Consider the following 26260-nt stretch of genomic DNA (forward strand, 5'->3'; position numbering starts at 1 on the left):
ATGCGATGTGTCAGGATAGTGCAAAGCCGGCAGGCAGAGGAATTGTTTCATAAACCAGCCAATTTTATAGTGGTAGAAAAAAAATGTCTCCACATTTGCTTACCGAATCTGCAGCTAGGTGGCTGTTGGAATTCGTGAATTCTGATACCAGCTCATCAGCAACTTCATTGTATGAAGTTGTTCCTTTACGCTGAACTTTTTCACATACTTTCATGGAGAAGTGCCTCAGACCTTTCCCATTTTTGTCTCCTTTTTTGCTTCTTTTACTGTAAGGAGAAAAATAATCATTTTTACAAATTGAAATTTAATAAGCTTACTTTGTTATGCAGCAAAATGTCTAGCTTTTGCAACAGTAAAAAGAAAACCCAACAGCTTAGCTTATAGTAAAGGAAAGAATAGGAACTAGAATAGAGTAAGAGTGGCCCTGTACTTGAGGTGTGCAGCACTGTGCACTCCTGGCAGATTCTTACATGACTCAAAATCCAGTTCCTGCTTTTTCCCCACTGTCAGCTGCTCCCCTATGGAAGTTTTCAACTGAAGCCAATGCTGCAGCACTCAGCTCTCCCTAGGCTGGAATGTTTTTTTTTGTTTCAAAATACCTCACTTTTAGAAGCCCAGTTATTTTCACTGATTCTCTAAATTAAGTTTTACTCTACAAAGGTTATTTTATTTCCTGTTGCATACAATTTCACTGTATTTTCTCAGATCAATTTTTAAATCTAGCTATTACAATTGTACATGCTTTGATTTGCTTTTTAATTAAATGTTCTTCAGAGACAACATGACAAATGTCAGTAAGTTTACAAAATATGCTTGAGCAAGACTGCAAATCTTACTTCATTCTTGACTAACAGGATTACGGACACTCGGAAGCAAAAATACTAATATCACATAACCTAATAATATGCAAGACTCACATTAAAAAAAACCTTTTGCCTTTGCATTTCTTAATGAAAACACTGGCATTATTTGCATGCATTTCAAATTCTCAGTGGAATTTCTTTTTTAAAAAACTACAGCTATAGAAGTTGATTTGATTGATAGTTTCAGGGAGAACTGTTATTTTACAGAGGTAGACTTAGCTACAGCAACTGTTACCGGCTAAGAAAAACATAAAAACATAGGAATGCTTTTGAAATTGAATTTTGAAATATAATACAAAAAATGACAGAAGAAAAAGCAGAAAAAAACAGCAGAAGATTAAAAAAAAACAACAACAAAGCAAAACAAACAAACAAAATCCTCTTAAAACCTGTGCATTATTTGAGCCATCACTGATAGGCAAACAAAGAAAACAAGTTGAGTGCATTCCATGTACTTTTGGAAGCAAAAAACAGCTATCTGGTTACAGGTATTTGTCCCACTGAAAGCTGAGAAAGCAAACTGAAAATCTTGTTTCCGAAGATGTGATTTTCTCTCTCTTTCACAACTCCAATTTTGTCTGTAGCAGTAAATGTAAATATATCAGAAGTAAATATAAATAATAAGTAAATGTTAATATTAGAAAGTGATACAGCAAAAAGTAACAACTTATAATTACAAAGAATAAACACACTGCACAGCTTTTACCGGGGGAAGTGAAAACTCACTGAAGTGGGAATTAGCCAGGCAGTGCTCTGAAGGGCAGATTTAAAGCAGCAAAATAGCTATAGGCACATAAAATGTAAGTTCAATAATACTCACCTTTCTGAAAAATCTGATTCTATAAATTCTCGAGTTCTCTTTCTTTCCCTAGGAGAAGACAATTCAAGGTTACTTATGTTAAAACAACATTTTTGTGATCAATAAAATCAATGTATTTGGTGTCTAGCTAAATAATGCGTTGTTCAATGCTTACTGAAGGAAGACAACAGCACACGGTTTGACTGAATTTGAAAGAAAAAGATGATGACTTTGGATGTTGTCTGAGTCCACTGTCAGACAGGTAAGAAATACAAGTTCTGTTCCCAATTTTACCATGTTCTAGCCGTATGCTTTTAGGGAACTGACTTTATCTGGAACTACAACCTGGATGTGGCTCTGGACAGCCTGGCCTAGTGGCTGGTGACCCTGCTCACAGCAGGGGGGTTGAAACTAGATCACCTTTGAGGTCCTTTTCAACCCAGGCCATTCTATGATTCTATGATATGGGAAACATTGATATAAGCTAGACAACCAAATCTCATCCAAAAGGAGAACTTGGACTCCTTTGAAAATTCCTATTTACAAATGCCCTATGTGGAGGAAAGTGCTTTCAAACAGTGCAGAAAACAGATCCTATATTTACTTGATGCTGAATGTTTTGGTATCTTTAAGCAAAAAACAACACACAAACTATAAACACATGTACATATTAGAGCTGACACTATCACAACAGAGCAGTACTCTGAAGTAGCTTTGACATGAGCTTAGCACAGGAGTAGTAGCTGCTAATCATTGCCAGTTTCCTTATAGTTCTGTTTATTAGCTGCGTCTTGAAGATTGCAGAAGTTTTATTCCAACCTTGTCTCTTACTCTTGCAGCTGGTAACATACAGCGTTTGGGAACTGTCCTAGCATATTACTTCATGTTGCTACCCTGTTATTCCAAAGCAGTCTCACAGCAGATACACACCAGCTAAAAAGCTGACTGTGTTAACGAAGAGAGCTGAACTAAAATGATGGCTCTGAAGATGCTGTGAAAGCCTGCATGTGTCAGGCTGTGCAATTCAGAACCTTCACTCTGACTAATCCCACCTCCAGCATCTTCCTAGCAGCAACAGCAGCAATCCCTGTCCATGGTGCTTACTGAGTGAATGAAAAAGCTATTTGAGGAGATAAACAGCCAGCAAGAAAACCAACCTTAACAACTGCACACCTGTTTCCACTGGCACACAGGAACAGACATTTCCATACAACAAAGTTAAAACAAACAGCGAAGCAACTAGTGTGTGTAACTCTGTGTTCACATGCTTAAGACATAAGCACTTCATATGCTAAGGACTGTATTCTTTTTAACTGTGGAAGAACTAGAAGCTGTGAGCTAACATATAGCAAAAATAGCACAAATAAAGGAAGAAAAAAAAAATCATAACAGATACTGATTTTTGTAATCTGTCGTGTGTAAATAAGCCAGAATCTTACCCTGGAATCCAACCAGTAGCTTCTGTTATGTGTGTCTGCGTCACCATATTTGGAGCTGGGTTATACGGACTCCCAATCAGAACACCCCCTGAATTGGTCAGTCTTTGTGATGTGCTTATTATCTACAAAATTTAAAAATTGAAATTAACAAAGAAATAAAATATCAGCAAAAAGCACATCTTTGATAAAACAGGTTAACATATCCTAGAATTCATATGAAGGATGCACAGATGTAAATCAGATATAAGTTGAAAATAAGATACACAGAAGAGGTGTCATTAGATCTTCACACAGGACAGTAATTACAGTATTGGTAAACCTCTGCTTATTGCATCTTATTACTGTATTACTTTTATGAACAAGAACTAGACAAACAGAAATAATTATTAGCTGGAGCATATAAGATTTGTACCTATATGTATCTGATTGTTTCTTCCAGAGTGAATCTAGGTAATTTGTCGATTACTGGAATCAGAAAAGCCTCATTCCCAATGGGTTTGTCTCTTTTAACTATCTGCATTTGGTACCAAAGATAATCTGAGATCCCTCTCAATTATTCCCTGCAGTTCACAGCATTCACAAGACCTCCAGGCCCTCTAACAAGCTAGGAGTACAAGCTTGTATCTGTGAAAGTACATGTGAAGTCTATACTGTAGAAAAAGAATTTACAATACATTGATTCAAAGCTATTGAAATTCAATGCATAGTGGTTGTTAGCAGTAAAACACTCGCTCTCAACTGCTAATTCACATCTAAGTTAATTCTTTAATGCAGGTTGCCAGTAGAATGTAGATAGCATTTAAAAATGGGACAGTATTATTAGTTAATCACTAAAATAAAAATGTTAAAATTCCTTTTATTCCAATTATGCAAAAGCTTCTTGGAGAATGCTTTTTACTCGTATAACTTATTTTTAAACTTTATTTCGCTTTTAGTGATATGTTGAGAAACAAATGTGTTAAACTTAGTCCTTTCCCTTACTACTTCAATGCCCATATAAGTAGCACATGGCAGACACTTTATTTGGTGTCCATTCATATTGTTCAAGCAACTAGAAGAAAAAAAAAAAAACATTATCTGAAGAATTTCCAGCTTCTTTAATTCACTAAGCAGTACTTTACATCCCACCTAACCCCAAACTATAATTACATTTATGTATTTCTTTTATCTGAATAAACAAATTTTATCTTATTTATCCTTTGTGTTACAGTTAGGCTTGACAGAGAGAGACAAGTGGGAAAAGAAGTGAGCATATATGGCTCTGCCAACACGTGGCAGACATGTCAGAAAGAAAAGATTTTAAGTATTTTGCATACTGAAATTCCTTTCTTCACATTTCACCCACTCATAGGTTTCACATTGCTCTACTGATGTCGTTTAAATCCAAAAGAAGATGTATCATAAAAAGAATATTTTATGTCCTTATAATTTTGACAACCAGTATAATAAATTGAGATACAAAATGATGTTTGTGTATTTTAAAGACTGACATTTCTTTCTATATCATGGTGCCATCTAGTGGAAATAGACATTTATAGAGAAGAGGTATTGCTAACCTGAGAGCATTGACAGATTACAATACGTCGAGTATTGATATTCACTGCTGTTGTTTACTTTGCTGTACAGAAATCTGAAAACATGCAGCTGTGCACCTACACCAAAACTTTTTCCTTTTTCCTACAACCCATCAGAGATTCAAATGCTGGACTGGCTGTCACCAACTAGTGACAGAATTTGTACCAGAAATACTGAAGTGGAGCTTGTAAGTGACCACTTGTGGCAGTCCAATGGAGAACAGCATCACAGAGCAGAGTCAGACCAGGCAAGATTTTCAAATCTAACTTTCAGCAGAACAGGAGAGTGAAACAAAATTAGAAGTCTCCTACTATGCAGTAACTTACACCCCTTCCACCTGCTATAGAACTTACCCGTAACTAAGGGTGATTTTAGAAAACCAGTGCCTTGAGCAGAATGTGGTAATAAGAGGGAACTGCATTAACTGACTGCTTTCCTCTATTCTTGGCAATTATTTATTGTGCTCAAAATATTTAGAGAGTATCATTAATATTCCTGGTAATTTTTTTTTCTTAATATGCTTTTGACTCAGTGGAAATGTCAGCTGGTGAAGTTGTTTCAATTTCCAGTCAGAGCCAGAAAGATAATCCGATATATTTAGATAATAAATTTATAAATAATTATGGAGCAGTAATCCTGGCATGCCCAGATCGCTGCATCTGCATGTCATCACCTTCCCATCCATGTGGGATACTTCAGGCTTACACCTAAGTCTGTATGTTCTAGCGAGGCCCACATCTTCACTTTTTCCATGTTTCCATATTACATGAATGGGAAGTTTTATATCTAGTTACATGAGTTCACGTTCTGTCATCGCAAAACTTACCATTTGGGGTCCAACATTCACATTGATTGGTCCTAAGGTTTTTGGCAGTATCTTTGTTGGGGAGTTGGTACTGGAAACTGGTAGTGTGATTACTGAAATATTACCTAAAAAATAAGGCAATAAAAAGACAGTTTTCAGTTTCTTCCTTTGTAATGTACAAAAAATACTTTGCTGAATTCTCACATCATTTTTACATTTTGGAATCAAGTTAACTTTTTCTGTCTTACACACTGCCACAGAACAGCCACCAGAACCCTTAGCAGATGTCACAAGGACACCTTACAAAACTGCTAATTATGTATTAGTATTTTATTTCCAGAAGGAATTCTTCTAGCCTAAGACAAAGGGCACACAGCCCACCACACACTTCAGCTTTAAAACTCTTGGGTGTACTTTTAGACTTCCAGAATTTCCTGAGTTGGAAAGGACCTGCAAGGATGACAGAGTCCAAATGAAACAAGTCTGTATATTTATTAATCCTACTTACAATCACAAGCATACACACAAAGTATGTATCTACACATCTTCAGCTTTAACCACTTCTGACTATGCTGAAGTATCTAAAACATCAGAAAAGCGCATCTGTGTCATGGTAGAGAGTAAATGACACCTTTGCACATTACCTGAAGTAACTGCCAGGTGGCTGGATGTCAGGGTGAAGCCAACCACTCCACCTCCAACCCAGCATGTGTCCGTAACAAGATGTTTATTACCTCCATAATCCTACACTCCTTACAGATCTAAGTCATCCTGCCTTCATACAAAGAAGCACGGCTGTATGCTGAATACCTCACAAATGCTGCTGTTACTCCCCTTTCCCATATTCTACCTTTTAATCTTGATTACTCAGACTTAACGTCTCAATCAGAACTGTCATGCAGCACTTCCACTACCCCATAAATACTCCAAGTATTCTATACAAGCCACTCGAAGTGGTGAAAACACACATTTACCTTCGGACACGGTGGCAGTAGCAGCTCCTATCTGTCTGACAGTTTCAAAGCAAGAGAGCTGCAAATCAATCAAACACCTCCCTGCATTCTTATCATAGAATCATAGAATCATAGAATCACTAAGGTTGGAAAAGACCTAGAAGATCACCCAGTCCAACCGTTCACCTATTCCCAATAGCTCCTACTAAACCATGTCCCTCAACGCAACATCCAGTCTTTCCTTGAACACCCCCAGGGTCGGTGATTCCACCACCTCCCTGGGCAGTCCATTCCAGTGCCTGACCACCCTTTCTGAAAAGTAATACTTCCTCATGTCCAGCCTGAATTTCCCCTGGCGTAGCTTGAAACCATTCCCCCTGGTCCTATCACTAATGACACGAGAGAAGAGGCCGACCCCCAGCTCACTACAGCCTCCCTTCAGGAAGTTATAGAGAGCAATAAGGTCTCCCCTGAGCCTCCTCTTCTCCAGGCTGAACATTCCCAGCTCCTTCAGCCTCTCCTCATATGGCCTGTGTTCCAGACCCCTCACCAGCTTCGTTGCCCTTCTTTGAACACGTTCCAGGGCCTCAATATCTTTCTTGCAGTGAGGGGCCCAAAACTGGACACAGTACTCGAGGTGCGGCCTGACGAGTGCTGAATATAGGGGAACAATCACCTCTCTGCTCCTGCTTGCAACACTGTTTCTGATGCAAGCCAGGATGCCATTGGCCTTCTTGGCCACCTGGGCACACTGTCGGCTCATGTTCAGCCGAGCATCAATCAATACCCCCAGGTCCGTTTCCTCTACGCAGTCCTCCAGCCACACCGCCCCAAGCCTGTAGCGTCGCCTGGGGTTGTTGTGGCCGAAGTGCAGGACCCGGCATTTGGCCTTGTTGAAACTCATCCCATTGGCTCCAGCCCAGCTCTCCAGCCTGTCCAGATCCCTCTGTAGGGCGTCGCTACCCCCAGGCAGATCCACGCTTCCAGCCAATTTGGTGTCATCTGCGAATTTACTGAGGGTGCACTCGATGCCCTCATCAAGGTCATCTATAAAGATATTGAAGAGGACAGGCCCCAGCACCGACCCCTGCGGAACACCACTCACGACCGGTCGCCAGCTGGATTTGACTCCATTCACCACCACTCTCTGCGCCCGGCCCTCCAGCCAGCTCCTTACCCAGCCAAGAGTGTACCCATCCAAGCCTCTGACTGCCAGCTTCTGCAGGAGAATGCTGTGGGAGACAGTGTCAAAGGCTTTGCTGAAGTCTAGGTAGACCACATCAACAGCCTTTCCTTCATCCACCAGATGGGTCACTAGATCATAGAAGGAGATCAGGTTGGTCAAACAGGACCTGCCCTTCATGAACCCATGCTGGCTAGGCCTGATCCCCCGGTCACCCTGCACATGCCGCATGATCTCCCTCAAGACGATCTGCTCCATAACCTTCCCTGGCACCGAGGTCAGGCTGACAGGCCTGTAGTTCCCCGGATCCTCCTTACGACCTTTCTTATAAATGGGAGTCACATTGGCAAGCCTCCAGTCATCTGGGACCTCACCAGTCAACAAGGAGCGCTGACAGATGATGGAAAGCGGCTCGGCTATCACCTCCGCCAGTTCCCTCAGCACTCTTGGGTGGATCTTGTTCTTATCTGTGTTCTTATGCACAGCCTCATCCAAATTCAAGTGTTAGAGTGGTGGGTCTGGAGGCAGAATGAAATACAAGGAAGAGTTGCCACTACCTCATAACCCACAAAGCCAGCTTGGGCCTAGCTGAGGTCACGAGCTGTAAGGACAAAGACTGACTCCTTAAGAGCTCCTCAGGCTTTCTGGCACTAGCAGACAGAAACTAAAGGCAATCCGAGGTGACGGGTTCCTTCAGCACAACACAGGTACCAGCCCTGCCCTCCTCCTGCCACAGGGGTTGGCAAACATTGAGCTTAGTCCAAATAAGATCTCTGTTACCCATGTCTTTTCTCACAGTGCTAGTTCACCTCCACGGCCCCCTATTTTCATTTAATCCTGAAGTGTGGTTGTTGATTTTTTTAGTACACCCACATTCTGCCCTGAAAAAAAAGTAATCGTAATTTCAGCAATGTAACAGCTGTGTAATACAACACAGAAACAACCCAAGAGAGGAAAAAAAAAAATACTTAGTAAAGGATGTTCTTTATCTTTGGCACAGAAATAAAAAGGATGCAGCTATATTTAAATTCTCACCTTTATAAAAAACGAACAGAGATAATAGAATTGGTCACAATAAGACAAGGATGTTTTAATGTTCTGTGCAAATCTCTCTGGCACCTGGAGTTACACTGCTACTAAATATTGCTTCTCCAAAAGGCAGATCTGTATCTGAGGACACCTTCAGAATTTATTCACCTAACTCACCTAGAAGAAAAAAAAAAAAAGCAAACCACACACTTACAAACCCAAACCCCAGAGTAAATCTTTGCTCCAGTATGAAATACCTCCTGACATAGTGATGAAGTACAGAGCAATTCACAACTTACATACACCCTGTTCATATACTGAGCTCAAAAAGCTCTCTAACCTGACTAGTTATTTGCCACTTTTCACTTTTGCTGCAGGATTTTGCTGAGGATGTATTAAGTTGTGCTGGCACTCATCAAAACCCATCTCACTGCAGTGTGCTGCCATCAGTGGCACTGCTGCTCACCTCCCAGGTACTGCTATAATTTATTTTTTTTTCCCCACTGCTGCACCTGAATATTTCCATACCTTCTTCTGCAAGATGAGCTCTCATGCTGTTTCTCCTTGTCTCTTTTCTTACCACAGAACAAATTATTCCTTTGGCACCTCTGTTTAAGTCACATGCTAAAGCACAGTACCATTTTGAAATGCTGGCATTCAGCCTCAAGTTTATCACTGGGCTACATCACACAGTCATCTTCAGCACATTTCTGGGGCTGCAGAGGTCTGTAACGTGTAACATTTCAGAACACAAGGCTGAAACATGTCAGATTTACTGCACTGTGCAATCAGCACTGCTGGTGTACGGTTATGTTCACACGTCCACTCACTGACCTCTACATCAATCAGTGTGCCCATGGTTTGTGTTGTCAGCGTGCAGCTTGGAGACTGTAAGCCACTGTCAATAGTTTTTAGTGTGTATGTACGTACCCACACAATTCTGTGTACTGCCCACACATAGGCTGAAAACGGTAGCTTAATAATTGAGACCCACAGGCAACACTACACACACACCAGATGTACTGTAGCAGGTCTGGAAAAAATACTGATTAAGAGTTAATAGAGAACTGCTATCTTCATTTATGAGATCACGTAGATAAATGTACATGGCCACAGCAGCGTTAACAATACAAGGACTGTTCAAATAACTGCATCACGGTTTTACAGAGACAGTTGCTTAAATATGAAGTAAGTACAAGAGCCTTTCTGGCTTGAGTGAGTAACAGAGGCCTTACTTCTTTTAATACCTACACAGACACAACGGGATCAGTCTGTTCTGATAAGTGAGGCCTCCTAAGCCACGAACAGAAAGAAAGAAGAACAAACTTCTGCACAGTAAGAGCACTCATCCTGCATCTTTCTCAGTGGCTGAAAAAATGATAAAGTTTAATTCATTATCAATTAAATATTCCTTTTCCTCGGTGTTTTTTTTTGGGTTTTTTTTTTTTTTTTTCAGAAAGAATATAATAGTCCAAACATTCACGTGACCCGCATCAGTAAGTCAAATATTTTGAAATGCTACAAATATTTAACAGGAAGAGCAGATTTTCGTCTCTTCTCCTAGAAGAAGTTAATGCGTCTCAAAATGCATCAAGCACAGCAGCAGCCCAACCTGACGAAGCACATTTTGCAATGGCTATCAGCAAGCACTCTTCCTCCTCTGCACAGTGGTGCAGCTGCTGAGCCCAGCCCAGGCCCTGCAGCAGCCCAGCTCTGTGGGACACAGCTGCTGCAGAGATGTGGAGCCACTGCAGTGAGAACATCACCGCTGACTGCAAGCAGTCAATTCAACTACAGCAAGAGAGCTGGCATTGCCTAAGACAACTACCTGCGTTTTACACCAAATTTTTGAGGTTACTTCACCTCCTCTTGCTGAAGATCCGGTAATTTCTAAAGTTCTGAAGGCAAGGCTGCATTACAAAACTGTGAGCATCAACAGGAACAATTCCTTCGTCTTATTTATGAAAAGTACAAAAAAAGAAGTCATGCTGTTTGCAAATCATAAAAAAAAAGCCACGAAAGATTTCTGTATTCAACCGGAGGTAGCAATAACACCAAACAAATTATATATACTTTATCATACAGCAGCTGTAAAGGCTTTAAACATGATCAATGTCCATATAAACACCAAGTCTTAGTAACACCCATCATATGGCAACCAAACGGTGCACCGAATCACTGTGAAAAAGCAGTGCATACAGTGGTAAGCTGAGCACTTCAGCCTCCTAGTCACAGTAATCTTACAGCATGGATGGAAAAGGTCAGCATAGATGGATCAAACTAGAATGATTTGTATAATCATATTCAGTTCTTACATCGTGTTTCTCAGCAGTACAAAGCACAAAAGAGGTCAGTGTTGTTATTCCCATTTTACCAATGGAAAACTGAGCACACGGGAAAGAAACACTGTTAAAACTCCCATAGAGAGGCTTTAAACACAGAGGCTTTAAACACATATATTTAACAGCACCACAAACTGAGCATACTTGCCACTGAAGCAAATTCAAGATAAAAATCTGTCAGTGGACACACGCCTGATTCTCTCAGAAGACAAAGCACTTTGCTTTGTGGACACTGTTTTTCCATCACTCAGGCACCACTAGTACTGTTTATTCTGGAGAAAAAATAGTGTTGCTGTTCTTTCATACTTAAAAAAGCATAGATACTAACTAATACGCCTCCTGGCCCGTGCAGAATGTTGTTACCTGCACAGACACACATATGAAACTCAGATGAGTTCAGTACACACATGTTTACATCACACACCAATGAATCAGCCCACAAGGCTTCTTTTACATTTTCACACTGCATTCTAAATAGTGTAACTTCACAGAAACAACATCCAGTCCTGTACCAACATGGAGCTGAAGAGGTTTCAGCAAATTTCCTATTTAAGTAAATCTGCTAACTTATTTGCAAAGACCATTAGAAATGATGTAGATCTTAGAATTTATAGAATCTGTTGCAGTCAGTTTGAAGGAAACCATTGCTAATGGGAAACAGATCCACCAGCTGGAGTCTCACACAAAGCATCCGTCAACAAAAAGACACTTTGAATTTTTAAACAAAACACAACAGGAATTTTGGTAATCAGCATTTCACGCTCAAAGCTCAGAAATACATATCCATTATTAACTTACAACCTGGAAATGTGCTGGTATTTTAAAGTGTATCAGCCAACAGTCCTTTTAAATAATATTGCCAATGGCCTGACAGCAAAAGCAAAGAAAAAAGTTCACAGTTATCAAATGTGGCTATTCGGCATCTGGTTTCCTTAGGCTCCTCTACTAAATTAAAAAAGATCTCCAAGACCAGCAAGATGAAGGCACAAAATTATAAAAGCACACAAAAAACCTCAGTATTAATTTTCTTATGTTCTTTCAGTACATTTCTTCATTTGTTTACTGCACAAACACTCTAAGCTATAAACATAACTTGGAAAATTCCATAGTCGTTAGGGGCACATACATATCTAGAAATGCAAAAAGTCAAAGAGGTGTGTAGAAAAGAAAAAAACAAAGATTAAAAAAAAGAAGAAAAAAAAGAAGGGTCAGCACTCCACGCAGTGATACACTGACCAGCACATTTTCAGCCTTTTACTGCTCGATTTCTAACAAATGTATAGCAGTTAACAGTTGTACTGATCTCAAAATACCACATGCAGGCTTAGTGATAACCAGTTCTGTTGTCTTGGATGTTTCAGCGGATCTCTTTAAGCACACAATGAACTCCCCAGGGTTCATCAGGCCTTGTGCTGGAACCCCCAGAGGCTCCAGTCTGTCAGACATGCAGCAGCACCACGAGAATGCACTTAAGCAGCCCTTATCACCCAATGCTCATTCCTGTCCCAGGCCAGCACAGCCACATCTATGGTTATGCAGTGAATTTACCTTTTTTTTTTTCTTTCTTTCTTTCTTTTGCAAGGGAGGAAAATGGGGTATTTTTCCACTGAATTTGTTCCCCAGTCCAGCAAACCACTGGGCTATCTACAAAGCTGTGCTGCCACAGAGCAAAGGGTAATGTTTAAAAGCAGCTGTGATTGCCCAGGCACAACTTTAACTGGCACTGTTCCTGCAGAAAATCTCTACAGAAACAAGCAAAAGATCAAATCATAAGAGGGAGGAAATTGGAAATATGTAATTAAACGTTGAAAAAAAACCACAATCACAATGTAAGAAATCTGTCATACTGCTTACTGCTTCCATTATAGCAGCATAACTATAAGTCCTGTGCATTGAAAAGTCTGCACCCTAGAAAACCAGTCCTACAAGAACCACCTGAAACACACGAGTAAGGTGTTTGGTGCTCACAATTAGAAAAGAGCAGACTCGGGGCTGAAAACTTTATTTCCATGGAGTAGATTACAGCATCAAGACTCATTAAGACTAGGAACTACATAAAAAACAAACTTTATTGAAATTAGTGGTATTAACTGCTAAGCTGCATTAAAAGTTAAGATCCTCTCTCAAAGCAATTTGAATTGCAGTTTGATCAGATTCAGTGATCCTCTCCCATCCAGCCTGTTACATGACAGGTGGTCTAGAGCCAGACTCCCTTCTCCTTCCACAGCAATGAAAGGAAAGCACCATGTAAATACACAGAGCCTAAAAATATAGTAACCGTAATTAAAAAAATAATAAGTACAGTAGGATTCACCAAAATTGTGGTCATCTACGTTGCGTATCTGAAGATGAGAATCAAACGTATCACTCACAGTCAATCAGCCGAAAACCACTGCTTCTTTCCTGCACGTCCCATTAACCAATGACTGTCAGCTGCTGCTCACAGACATAAATGGATACCTTGCCAACCTCTTCACTCATGTACAGACACTGGTCAGCCAACAGGTTTTGCTTAGGAGGCAAACAGAACTATTAGCTGTGAAGTAATCTCATCTTTTACACACAAAGGCATTCCATATGAAAGATAACAAAATATAATTCAAATAACTTCTATACAATTTTTGGCAGACACAAATTCAGAGTTCTTTAATTTTCAGGGCATTTGTTACTGCAAATTAATGTTGTTCTCTAGGTTAATTATCTGTGGATATAACTGATGAGATTTAATGTCATGTATGCCAAGTACTTTCAAAGTAAGCTCAAAAGATGTCAAAGCTAGATCCTAGAAACAGTGCAACTAAAAACACAAGCTAACAAATACAAGCTAGTACTTCCTAGTCGTATTTCTAGTTGTATCACATGTATTACCTCCTCATTCCTACCAGCAGCTATGAGCTATGAATTCAACAACCTGCTTACAGAAGAGACATTTGGATCTTCTTCTGAACCAAATTCTCACTGGCTGCTGCTGTGAAGTCTGGGGGGGAAAAAATGTTCTCCTAAAACCAAGCCTTGATAATTGTTGCTTTTCTTAGTCATTTTGCTGCTGTTTTTGTACTTACCAGATCTCAACTTCTTAAGTTTATTAAAAATATTAACTTATCTCTCAAAAATAAAAAGCCCACGGTAACTGTTCTCAGCAAAACATGCAAAGTTACAGGACCCTGCACACAATTCCAGCTGAGGCTGGCAGACCTCTGAAGCCCGCTCACCTCCTTGGCCCCTGCTGCAGATGCCATCTGCAGCTTCTGAGCACCTCCAAGGAGGCCCACAGCCTCTCTGGTCCCTGTGCCAGTGCTCTGGCACCCACACAGCACAGAAGTGCTTCCCGGTGCTCAGAGGAAGCTCCTGTGTGTCAGTTTGCACCCTGTGCCTCTTCTCCTGGCTCTTTGCACCTCCTCTCAAAATAGGCATACACATGGGTAAGGTGCCACTGCACTTGCCACAACCTTTTGCTGGCTCAGTCAGTTTGGGCCCAGCAGCACCGCATGGCCCTTCCCACAGAGCTGCCTCCAATCTGCCCAGCCCTATGGCCAGCAGCACAGGCTGTCATGCTCTGGCTGCAAGGCTCTGTGTGCACAGCACACCTCAGTGAGACACCTCTGCAGAGCTGTTGCTGAGCACCCTGAGCAGGCGTAGGGCTCCTTAATCTGCAGCTGAGCCCTCACAGACCTGGACCTGGAGTGGGCTCTGGGACAAGTGACCAAGTGGCAACACAGGTGTGTCCCTGCCTGCGATCAGTGCGAGGAGAGCAGAGCTTTGCTGCAAGCTTCTGCCATGGAAACTCAGCATTTAACCATGCACAGGAATGGATCAGCATACCAACAATCAGCACCTGCTGCAGGATTCAATCTTCTTACCACTGGTATACTGTTTTACTGTAGCCCTTACTGTAGCCCTTTAACACTATTTAAAACACTTGTTTTTTTGTTTTTTCTTTCCAGAAAGGTAAGCAGGCAGTCACAAAGGAAAAAAGCACAATGCAGAAAGAAATGCTGCGTGCAGAAGTCCTATCCTGGGGCTCTGACTCAGGATTCCTCTTTCAGACCTGCACTCTGATGTGTAAGATTGGCTGGGGAGATCCAAGAGCAAAGTTTCACAAAGCGGAAGCAGCGTTCAGCCAGGAAGCTGCCAATGGCAAGTCCCAGCAGTCTCTAGGAATTACTTTTTTCTATTTTTTCACTAAACAAAAGCAAACACCATTCTGAGTTAATGTTCCACAAGGACTCAGATACTTCTAGGCATGCCTGAGAAGTAAAATCCAGTTTTCTTCAGAATGCAGCAGCGAGCCTTTTACAAGGATTACATATTTGGATTTATGTGTTTTAATCTGCAGTCGCCACATTTAAAATATCCAAACCCACTGTAAATCTCAACTGCATTTAGATTCTCCTGAACTATAGGAGAAATTCTTTTTCTCCAGATATCTATCATCTATGCAAGAATTAAAAACTACAGAAAGCACTCTAAAAAGTCTGATTTGAAAAAGCTAATGCAAGATCACCTCAGTATTCAATAAGCACAGGAAGCAAGCAAGGAATAGGAAAACGGAACCACCAAATAAAACAAACGACCTGCCAACCTATTCAGGAATGGTAAACAAGATTTAAAAATCAGCAGAAGTGATATAGCAGTACTTTCAGACTTGCCTGTTGAATTGCAGTACCTAAACAATCGGTGTTAATTTCTCATAAAACAGAATAAACCTGAAAAATACCAAGAGGTTAACAGTGGGAAGGCACTACAGATCAACACAGGAAAGACAAATGGCAACAGCAGCTGCAGAATTACTGTTTCAAGTTGTTGGGAGGGTGCGATGCTTTCTAGGGCATGCCTTAAGCAAACGACATCTGATGTAATTGTGGTTGCCAAACCACTCTCCATCCTATTTGAAAAATTATGCCTGTCAGACAAAGTCCCTGATGACTGGAAAAAGAGAAACATCACTCCCATATTCAAGAAAGGGAGAAAGGAAGTCCCAAGGAACTACAGGCTGGGGAGCCTCACATCTATGCCTGGGCAGCTTATGGGATGGATTCTCCTTGAAGAGATGTTAAGGCACGTGAGAGATGAAGCAGCGACCCAAGACAGCCAACATGGCTTCATGAAGGGCAGATCCTGCCTGACCTGTCAGGTGGCCTTCTATGATGGAGTGACGGCATCGGTGGACAAAGGAAGGGCAACTGATGTCATCTATCTGGACTTCTACGAGGCCTTTGACGTGGTCCCAAACCATATCCATTTCTCTAAACTGGCAGGATGTGGATTCGAAGGCTGGACTATTTGGTGGATAAATAATTGGTTGGATGGCCAGAGGGTTGTTGTCAATGGTTCTGTGTCTGAATGGAGGCCAGTCATGAGTGATGTCTCCTAGGGGTCTGTCTTGAGACGGGCGTTCTTCAACATCTTTATCAATGACACAGACAGTGGGTCTGAGTGCACCCTCAGCCAAGTTTGCTGATGACAAACTGAGTCGTGCAGTTGACACAGTAGAAGGGAAGGATGCAGTCCAGAGGGACCTGCACAGGCTCGAAAAGTGGGCACACAAGAATCCAATGAGGTATAACAAGGCCAAGTGCAAGGTGCTGCACTTGGGTTGAGGCAATCCCAGATATGTTTACAGACTGGGAGAAGAACTTAAGCAGCACCATGGAGAAAGACTTGATGGACAGACGAAAAGCTAGACACAAGACAGCAGTGTGCACCTCAGAAGGCTGACCGTATCCCAGGCTGCATCAAAACAGGAGAGGCCAGCAGGGAGATAGAGATTGGCCCTCTGCCCTTGTGAGGCCCCACCTGGCATACTGTGTCCAAGCCTGGGGCCCCCAGTGCAGGAGGGATGAGGAGCTGTTGGAACAGGTCCAGAGGAGAGCCCTGAAGTGATCAAAAGTCTGGAGCACCCCTCCTATGAGGACAGGTTGAGTTAGGCTTGTTTAGCTTGTACAAGAGAAGGCTCTGGGGAGGCCTCACTGCACTTCCAGTACTTGAAGAGAGCATACAAACAGAAGGGGGACCCACTTTTTACACAGTCTAGTAGTGATAGTACAAGAGGAAATGGCTTTTAACTAAAAGAGGGGAGATTTAGGTTATATGTAAGGAAGACATTTTTTAGTCAGAGAATGGCAAGATGGATATCTCATCTCTGTAGGCAGTTGGATGGGGCCCTGGGCAGCCTGATCTGGTGGGGGGCAGCCAGCCCATGGCAGAGGGTTGAAGTTAGAGAATCTTTAAGGCCCCCCCTAAACTAAGCCATTCTATGATCTCTCTTTTACTTTGGAACACATCATAAGTCCATCATATTTCAGTCTAAGACCATGGTGAAAGCACATCATGAAGAGCAGCAGCTGAAATATCTCAGCAGAGATGGCAGGTTTTTAATTATATCCCAAGGTAAAAATCAAGTTATTCACTTCACTTATTCTCTGGACAAATCAATTGCTTGCTTCAGAAATTGTTTGAAGATATTACACTTCAGTCTTTTGCCCAGTCTCATGACACAATAATCAAAAACCACTGAAACAAGAAGGGTAATTATCTTGCCAGTGCCTAGCAAACACTTCTCAAAGACCTAAAACCAGCTGGTGGTGGTACAGTTTAGAAAACAAGGAAGCTATCGTAGCTCTACAAATTATGTCTAGATTCTTTCATTTTTTGACTCTGAAGTCTAATAGATCTAAATTGTTGTGAAGAGCCAAAAATCCTTCTTCTAGCTGGTGCATGCACTTCTTTATTGCACTACATAACAGCAAACAACATTTACTTAAAAAGATTCACTGAGGCATTTCACAAATTGTAAATCCAACTCTTCCAGTGCTTTAGAGGAGTTGCAGATGTATTTCATCAGAATCTATAGCTGTTCTGATGGCCAATGCACTGGTCACAAGTGATTCACCAATAATGTAAGATGAAATTGGATAGGACAAAACTATTACTTTAAGCTGTCCAGCCACTTATAGAAGTACACCAACAACTTCCACTCCTGTTTGGGAAGATTACTACAATAGAGTCTAGGAACTTTAGGGTGGGAAATAGGAAATTCATAACATTACTCACAATTAAGTAAAGGAAACAGAAGGGTTATTTTACACTTCAATTGCTTTTTCTACCATCCCTATTCTCCCTCTGTAAACTTTGACATCAGAAGCACACGATGTTTGTAACACATCATATCTACCAGTGTGGCTGCAGAAAGTACATTTTGAGAAACTAAATTCTGAGCATCCCAAAACAACACATACTGTGCTGTGAAATCAGCAGCAATATTCATTTAGTAAACATAAGAGAGAAATAAATCTTAGTGTATGCTTCTCTACTACATATGCAGGTAGAATTCTCTTACCTTTTGTTGGACTCTGGTTCTGATCTATAAATCCTTTCAAGTCTCCATTTGTGGAAGTCACACCAACCTGAACAAAACATTTTTCAAGTCTTAAAATATGACAGACCTTTCCACATTTTCCAGTATGCAACCAACAGTATTATGAAAGTAATCTGTTCTGCACTGCTGAAACATCATAATCCTATGGCTTGCAGAGCCTAATGAGAGCATGATATGTGAAGCAAGGTTCCAAGACATTGACTGCGTATAAATGAAGATATTAACTAAATTTTTAAGTTCTTAACTAAGAAAACCCAAGTCCCTGTATATTCTCATGCTGTACTATACGTGCCCCAAGAAGCACATTATCACTGTCTGAGTCATTGTCCCCTCCAAGTCTTACAGGGCAGCTGCCACCAACAACGCTACACAGCCCACAGGTTTGAGAGATGTGACTATGATGTATTTTATATACATCTCCTAGTCTTTAGAGATAATTTACACAGAATAAATTACTGGAGACACAGAGAACTTACAACCATATTCAGAACAGTGTGTCTGATTTTGGCATGTACACAAGGCACAGAAAGGTAGAGTTTGTTTAGAAAAACACAAGGTCACCACTCCTAGACAGGGAGGGAAGAGACAGAAAGTCCCCAGGTCCCAGGTAGTAAGGCATGCACCCAGCAGCAGCAAGCAGCGATGCAGCACTCCACTGTTTCAGAGCATTGCATCTGTAGCACCTTAGTGAACAAGGTACTTTGGTTTGCTTCCAAGATGGAAGCTACCATAAGCACCGAGTGACTGAACTCCTCTGGAACCTGCTTAGAATCAGAGCACGATTCCTCCAGCAGGCAATTACGGAAACTACCAGAAAGTCTTTTAAAAAATACTATAAAATGTGAGTGCTTCAATAAGTGACTAGGACAAGATCCAAGATAAGCAAAAACAATTATGCTATCAAGGATCAAGTATTTGCTCTATTTTACAGATATGCGGTAAAAATAGGACATTTGCTAGTGTCATTTGTAGAACTGTAATCATATCTAATCAGAGAACTGTTTGATTGCACACAAATCAAATGGTGGCACTGCAGCAGGGCAGGCCTGAGCAGAGATGGGTGCCGGTCTGCTGCCAGAGCCTCTGCCTGCCTGGAGACAAGCAGCGCCCGCAGGCATCCGTCCTCCTGTGCCCAAGGCAGTGCTGTGGTGGCTGCTCCTGCAGGAGGGGCACAGTGAGCCCTCAGCCTGACAAAGCGTGCACAACGTGTTCCTGAGAGGATCTTTGAAATTGGGGCTGGAAAGTTCAGTGACTCACACAGAGCAGAGCCTCGAAAGGATGTTCCAGCTGCAAAGCCACCATAGAGAGCCCACACCCTCCCATCACACTACTGCCTACAACAGGGAATACAGAACTGGCTTCTCCATAGGCACCCTGCCTCTGTGAGAAGTTGTAAAACACAAATAGGAGAATTTTATATCAGAGCTCCACTAAAGGAACAAGGCTGGATACCAAGTGTTAGATATAAGGGCACAACTTGTTCCAGAAGAAAGGGTAAGAATTAGGATTCCCAAGAACATCTTCAAAGGCAGAACTGCAATTTGTTCACCACTGAACATTCAGTTCAGGATTTATGGCTGTACACACCCCATCATCTCCCAGTGTGCTTCAGTGAAGCCCTGACAACGGCAGACCTCTGTGCTGTCAGCCCAACGAGACTCTCCAGCAGTTGTTAAAATTCAAATATTTACATTGCATTCTCTGGAACATTTAGATGATTTAATGGATATGGTACTTAAGGAAATGTTGGTCAAAACTGAAGTACCTGAGCTTTTTTTTTTTTTTTTTTTTTTTTTTTTGTCTTGTCCTTCTGTGATCCAAAGAATACAAAATTTCAGTCTGCATAGAAAACACCCATCATAAAGACAGTCCGGTCCCTACTAACACAGCTGTACAGAGCACCCAGTGAACATGTGCTCTTCTCTCCATTTAATAACCTCTAAGCTTAGAAGAGCTCGAAAACAAATTTGAATTTCATGAGAGCTTAAATGAGAAGTGACAAATCAAGAAGAGCATTTATCTCACAGAAGAATGACCGTAACTGAGCTCCTCCTCAAAAAAACCAACAAATTTGATGCAATATTGTGCTATTACTGCAGAACGAGAACTTTATAGTGTTTCATTTTGATCTTAGCCAGATTCCAGGTCACGTTATCTGCATTTCTGTAGCAGCCACAGCTTTTGGCCATCTTACTTTAACCATCAAAGTATTAGTGATCTATATTCTGGCAAATGGAAGAAATGTAATTTCTAATTCACATAAACCACTTGTAAATTTTAGCTGTAATCCAAAATGGATTTTAAGGAAGAGGAAAAAAATAAGTATGTAGGTTACTCTGCAAGTAATGCCTCCTATGCATTTCTGTGGAAACTACAACAGATGGAGCACTATTTCACAGAGCAAATTCTCAGCTACAAAGCGCTATTTTTCAGTGCAGTCACCACCAGCTGTTTCACGTGGATGCACTGATCGAGGCACTCCACATTTTGTGGTGTGACAGCTGTGCATGGCAGTCCAGAACACGGCTTGTCTTTGCCATTGCTGACACCACTGCTAAAACACACCACCCACCGTCTCACTGTGCTCACACCCACCGCTTGGGCTCCATAAAAGTCAGCAGGCACCAAGGAATGTCAGTGGGTGCCATTTTTCCACATAGAGGAATTCACTCCCGCACCTCTGTTCTGCATGCACTTCCATGTCAGCTACCATTCTGTCAGGCTGCCATCAGTCACACGTCAACAGAACAAAATGGCACACTGGTGGGAAGGTTCAGCCTCTGTGCCATAGCACCAATATCCACCTGACACCGCGGGCCAACAAAATAAAATAGGAGGCATTACTTTTGGAGCAGGCCTTGTTGTTGGTTGTGCTACAAGTAACATTTTACTGAGACCATATTTAAAGACTTCAGTTACAGAGGTATCATTCAGCTTACACAGGTATCATTTATCACTTTCTGTATGACTCGTGATATTTCTTTGTAACACAGCCCCAGTGTCTGGACTACTGGGCATGGCAGGGGCTGGCCTCCTGTTTCTATCTGCAACAAGATAAATCCAACCACGAAATAAGACAAAGCAAGCACCTGGCAGGCCTTTGCATTCTATTAAATACTTACACATTTTTTAAATTATTTCCTAGTTAGTGACTAAGAAGTTTCCAAATGGGGCTGAGAAATGTACCAAAATAAAGAAATCTCAGGAGTCTCAGGTGAGGTAAGCCTTCACAAGTTGCACTTACAACTTAGCAGCCTCCTCCACTGCTGAACACACTTGCCAGTTACCAAGATCCCCCTGCAATCCTTCCTCTCATGCAAGAAATTCATTCTCCTATCAACCTGAAAAGTTTGTTCTCACTGCCTTAGAATCATTCCAGATTCTAGTACAAGGAAGTTGCTCATGGCTAGGGAATAACAAACTGGCTACTTTCATATTCGTGTAGGCGCTTGTGGCCATTAACTGACCTCATCTGTGACATGACAATCATCTTCTAAGAAGCAATGGCAAAACTCTCTGCAAGTACATTTATATAAATACAGATTAGGTAACCAAAACTAACAGTTCTTATTCAAATAACCTTCCTGAGGCATATTTATTTTGTCCTAAAAATAAGTTTCTTGCTGTTTTTGTTTTCCCCATTTATCAGTTTTTAATGCCTTCTTACCTGAAGGACAGGTGGAAATGGAGGCATAGAACAGGTGAGAAGACATGACAAAGAATAAAATAACTAATTACAAGGCAACTTAAATGACATCTGGGTACACCACATGTTGTAAGCACGAAAATATTTAATCTCCAAGAGAATCCAAAACTTTTATTCACCATTTTGTTATTCATTAGTGGTTTGGTTGGGATTCTTTTCATAAGCAATGTTGCACAAAGAGATACTAGGAAGTTTTCTGCATTTCCCTCAAGTGAGCACTGAGCCCAGCCCTGATAATTCTCCTATCACATACTCAAAGATTTAGCAAGGAAAAACAGTAACCAGGAATGTTATTCTCAACCTCTGTATGTGTTCAGTGGACTGAAAATTTTTACTGTGTTTGAAGCACAAGTTCCTTGTAGACAAAGTAGTTCAACTCTGGTTGTGCATGTGAGATCACAAAGACATTTTAGCCCACACTCGCTGTACTTTGTTGTCTCAATGCATTAGGAGCAAACGTCTCTCACCTACTGTGTCCCAGATGCAGGGCAGTGACTCTGGAACACAGAGGTGACAGTTTCTTAGTGTGTACTTACTTGGTGAGACATACACCCTTCACAAGTTTCTCCAAAAATGGCCAAATTCCAGTACTTTCAAGATCTCTTTCCTTGATGCTTCTACAGAACAAAGAGATGGAGATAACTCTCCTCTGCAGATAAGCTCTGCCCAGCAATTATGTTCCACTTCAACCTCTGCATGTCAGTAAAACATTTCAGACAGCATAACAAATGCCAGCCTTACATTCAGAACAGATTTCAGGCTGCAGAAATCCAAAGATACAAGCTAAACCCTGCAGCTCTAGATTTCAGAAGCACTCCTTGGCCTTTTAGTAGCATAAGAGTACTTGTGGGCTGATGCTGCTGGCCAGTGCGTGTAGTAATGAGTAACTGAGGTTAGGAAATCCTGAAAAAGTGCTAGAAATAAAGACAGAAAGCACACCGTTACTCCAGTTTTTACACTTGTTTTCTGGTTGTTGTTTGATTGGTTTAGTCTTTTTGTTGTTGTTGTTGGGTGTTTTTTTTTCCCCAAATCCTTTGGACAAGTATATTTAAGAAATATAAACTAGGTTAGCACAGTTTATTGTAGAAATTTTCATAGCATGCATATCAATAAAATGCTTACTCTATGAAGAAACTACAGCCTTGAGTTAAAGTACCTCACAGCAAAAATGTGGCTCCATATCAGCACAATGTTGCCCAGCCTGGATGTCATCAGAGGTTTTCAAAACTGAAGCCCTGAGCAGCCCTTGAACAAAGCCCCAAACAACTGCACTCTGCATGAAGGCATCAAGGGTTCCTACTGGAATAGATGGGGCTCCTGAGACTCCTTCTAGGGTATGTGACCATACTGCAGAACACCCCAAGGATTTTATTGGCACTGCTGTTTATCCTTTGACTACACTGAAGTAAAGGTCAAAACCACATACATCAGTAGAATTATCTATTGATACTACACTTGAATATGGCCTATGAAATAAGTAATACACATTAATTTATCCTCTGAGTTGGTCAGCTTGAATCAAATAGATAAGACATCTGAAAGCCCTTCCTGGAACTACATAGCAAATAAAATTATTAATCAAATGAACAGAAAAGATCTTTCAAAGACTGGAGAATTAATTTAACCAAGCTATAGCCTTGACATCGATCAAAATATGCACAAAAGCTTGTGCTGCTTCTGAACAACTGAACTGAAAGCCGTCCTAACATTCCCTGCACTTTTGTTCTGGGTACTTCCTTCTTAAGCCATGTTGGATCCTAAGCCTGTTTAAATTCAATTAAACCACAGGACGTTTTATCAAAGGCAACGAATTGCTGAGGGCTCACAGTGATGTTCGCTCACTGATCACCTTAATCAAAACTATTCTGTATACAAATTGTGTACCTCGAGAAGCACCTGCAAATCAGGCCAAAAATTAAGGTCAGGATGCTATCCATTTTACAAGCTTCCTCAGAACTGGGAGCAGGGGAGTAAAAGACAGAGCTTCTGGACAACACACCACAGTCTAGCTAATGTGGCAGACGAACAGAGAGGAAAGCCCTGAGTCTTCTAGAAATTAGGAGTGTATAGACATCGGTAAATAAACACGTCTGCTCTTTTTACAGTTTTGAGACTGGGACTCAGTCGGATCTTACTCTGGTGCTTCAACAAAATGAGAGGTTCTCAGATCAGTTTGCAGCAATGTTAGTGGAAACAACAGCAGAAAGTATTGCCTTGATTATTAACCTGACCTATAACTGATTCAACTCTGTGTCCGTAAGGAGCATCCAACTAGTTTACATGAATAAAATACAGCAGAAGATATTTGTAGTATGCAAAATCTTCTCTATTCAAGAAATCAAACACAAAGAGCTTCAAACCTGAAAGTCAGAAGTGACTGGCAGCACATCAGTATAAAAAGGAATACATGTTACAGAATTATAAACTTACATTTTTTGCCGTCATGTCAGAAGGTCTTGGTCTATATTCTGTAAAACCATAAGATCTCCCTTTTCATCTTCACAGAATCTTTAAAACCAACACCCTGCAAGAAAGTAAATTAAAGCATACGAGTTAAAATACATTCTCAGTTAGCTCTCTATCCAAACCCTGCATCTCCCCGGGACAGCTAAATTTTGCATGTGTTTATTTTTAAAAAAGTTACTCATCACAACAGAAGATTCAGCGCATACACGAGAAATTTACAATGCTTGAAATACTCAGGATGTAATCTTAAATATAGAGTCCTGATATGTCACTGTGCTAGCAGAGCTTATCACACCATTCCTAAAGTCTTGTAGCCATGTCTTAAAGTCTTAAAGCCATGCAAACATTTACATCAAATACAGACTGACCCCAAAAACTGAAAGTGAATTGATCTTTTCATTGTGTCTTTAACTCTCACAATTGAGAAAACTTCTGATTCTATCACAGCGCATATACAAAGATCTTGAGAAGGAGCAGCAAACAACACGAAATGCACAGACACAGCAAACATTTAGCAAATTCAGGAAACATCCAAAAAAACCCAAATGCATTTCTGTTCAAACTCACTTTTTAAATATTTTCAAGCCTTTGTAATTAGGATTATATTGAAATTCCAGAGAAAAGAAACATTCTGATAAACTGAAGAATACTTACTGTGATTTTTTTTTTTTTAAATCAAATCTTCCAGAAGTCTCACAAAAAAGGAAAACAAATTACAAACGGTGGCAGCACAAACCATTTCAGAGACAGAATTAATTTGACAGAATGTTCAAGTACTTTGAAAGCACTTTGTAAGTACTACTTGCTGTTAACAAATGGGACTAAAAAGACATCTGAATTGTGCTTAGATGCACAAGGGAGAAATGCTCACACTTTCAAGAGTGGAATTGATTCACAAAAATCTTACAGAACACCTGAACTGGTTACTGTGAGTCACAACCACTCACAGCAGAACTCACCAGCTGCAAAAGCAAGTACAATCTATGCTGTTTCCTTTGAAATTCAAACTCTTGTTAGCTTTGAGTACAACCATGTCAGCACCTCCCTTCTAAGAAAGGACCAAAAATGATTTCAGTAGAATATGTTGCCCATGACAGACTACTGACACTGCATTCACGATTATGGATTAAAGAATTACAGATAAAGAACCAGACTGAAAGAATCAAATAACCCAAGTTGGAATGGACCCACGAGGGTCATCGAGTCCAACTCCCGACTCCCCACAGCACCATCCAAAATTGAAACCCTGTGTCTAAGAGTGGCCAAATTTTTAAGCCTGCATCTCCTCCAGCCCACTGTTGTCCTCAAACTCAGAATACACCCGAGTCCTGCTTCCAGACACCATCTCAACCCTTTCCTTTACAGATTTAGCACTTGATCTTGAAGAGTGAGGAGTGATTTAAAAGGCTTAAAGAACATCACTGATTTTGTTAGCCTGCTTCCTAAATTTCTAAAATATCCAATAAAAGCGTAAGAATCAATGAGGGGTTGCACATCTCCTGCTTTTGCCATCATGCAAAACATACTTAGTGTTTTTTTTCTGGTTGGACCTACAGAGCAGCCTCTGGGAGACTGCTGGTATGGCAGAGCATCACACAGGTATGCAGTGACTCCCTTGCAGTGGCCATGCTTATTGAAAGCACAGAGCATTTGCCAGAAATGATGACAAACTGGGAAAAATACACTGTACATACAGAAGACCTTCCTCCATCCCTGAATTCC

The 26260-nt window shown here is 41.0% G+C and overlaps 1 protein-coding gene across 2 annotated transcripts in view; it reads right to left on the minus strand.

Moving 5' to 3' along the window:
• Positions 1–24517, minus strand: part of TFDP2 (transcription factor Dp-2) — a gene marked incomplete at both ends in the record, with an annotated part of 38059 nt that extends 13542 nt beyond the window's left edge. For both annotated transcript variants that reach the window (XM_079540083.1, XM_079540082.1), the window contains 6 exons: positions 104–266; positions 1684–1731; positions 3102–3223; positions 5503–5606; positions 18328–18394; positions 24503–24517. In XM_079540083.1, coding sequence (XP_079396209.1) covers positions 104–266; positions 1684–1731; positions 3102–3223; positions 5503–5606; positions 18328–18394; positions 24503–24517 — 519 coding nt within the window. The remainder of the gene's footprint in view (positions 1–103; positions 267–1683; positions 1732–3101; positions 3224–5502; positions 5607–18327; positions 18395–24502) is intronic.
• Between the last annotated feature and the right edge of the window lie 1743 nt (positions 24518–26260).

This window comes from Tetrao urogallus (assembly GCF_951394365.1).
Source record: "Tetrao urogallus genome assembly, chromosome: 9".
NCBI classification, from domain to species: domain Eukaryota; kingdom Metazoa; phylum Chordata; class Aves; order Galliformes; family Phasianidae; genus Tetrao; species Tetrao urogallus.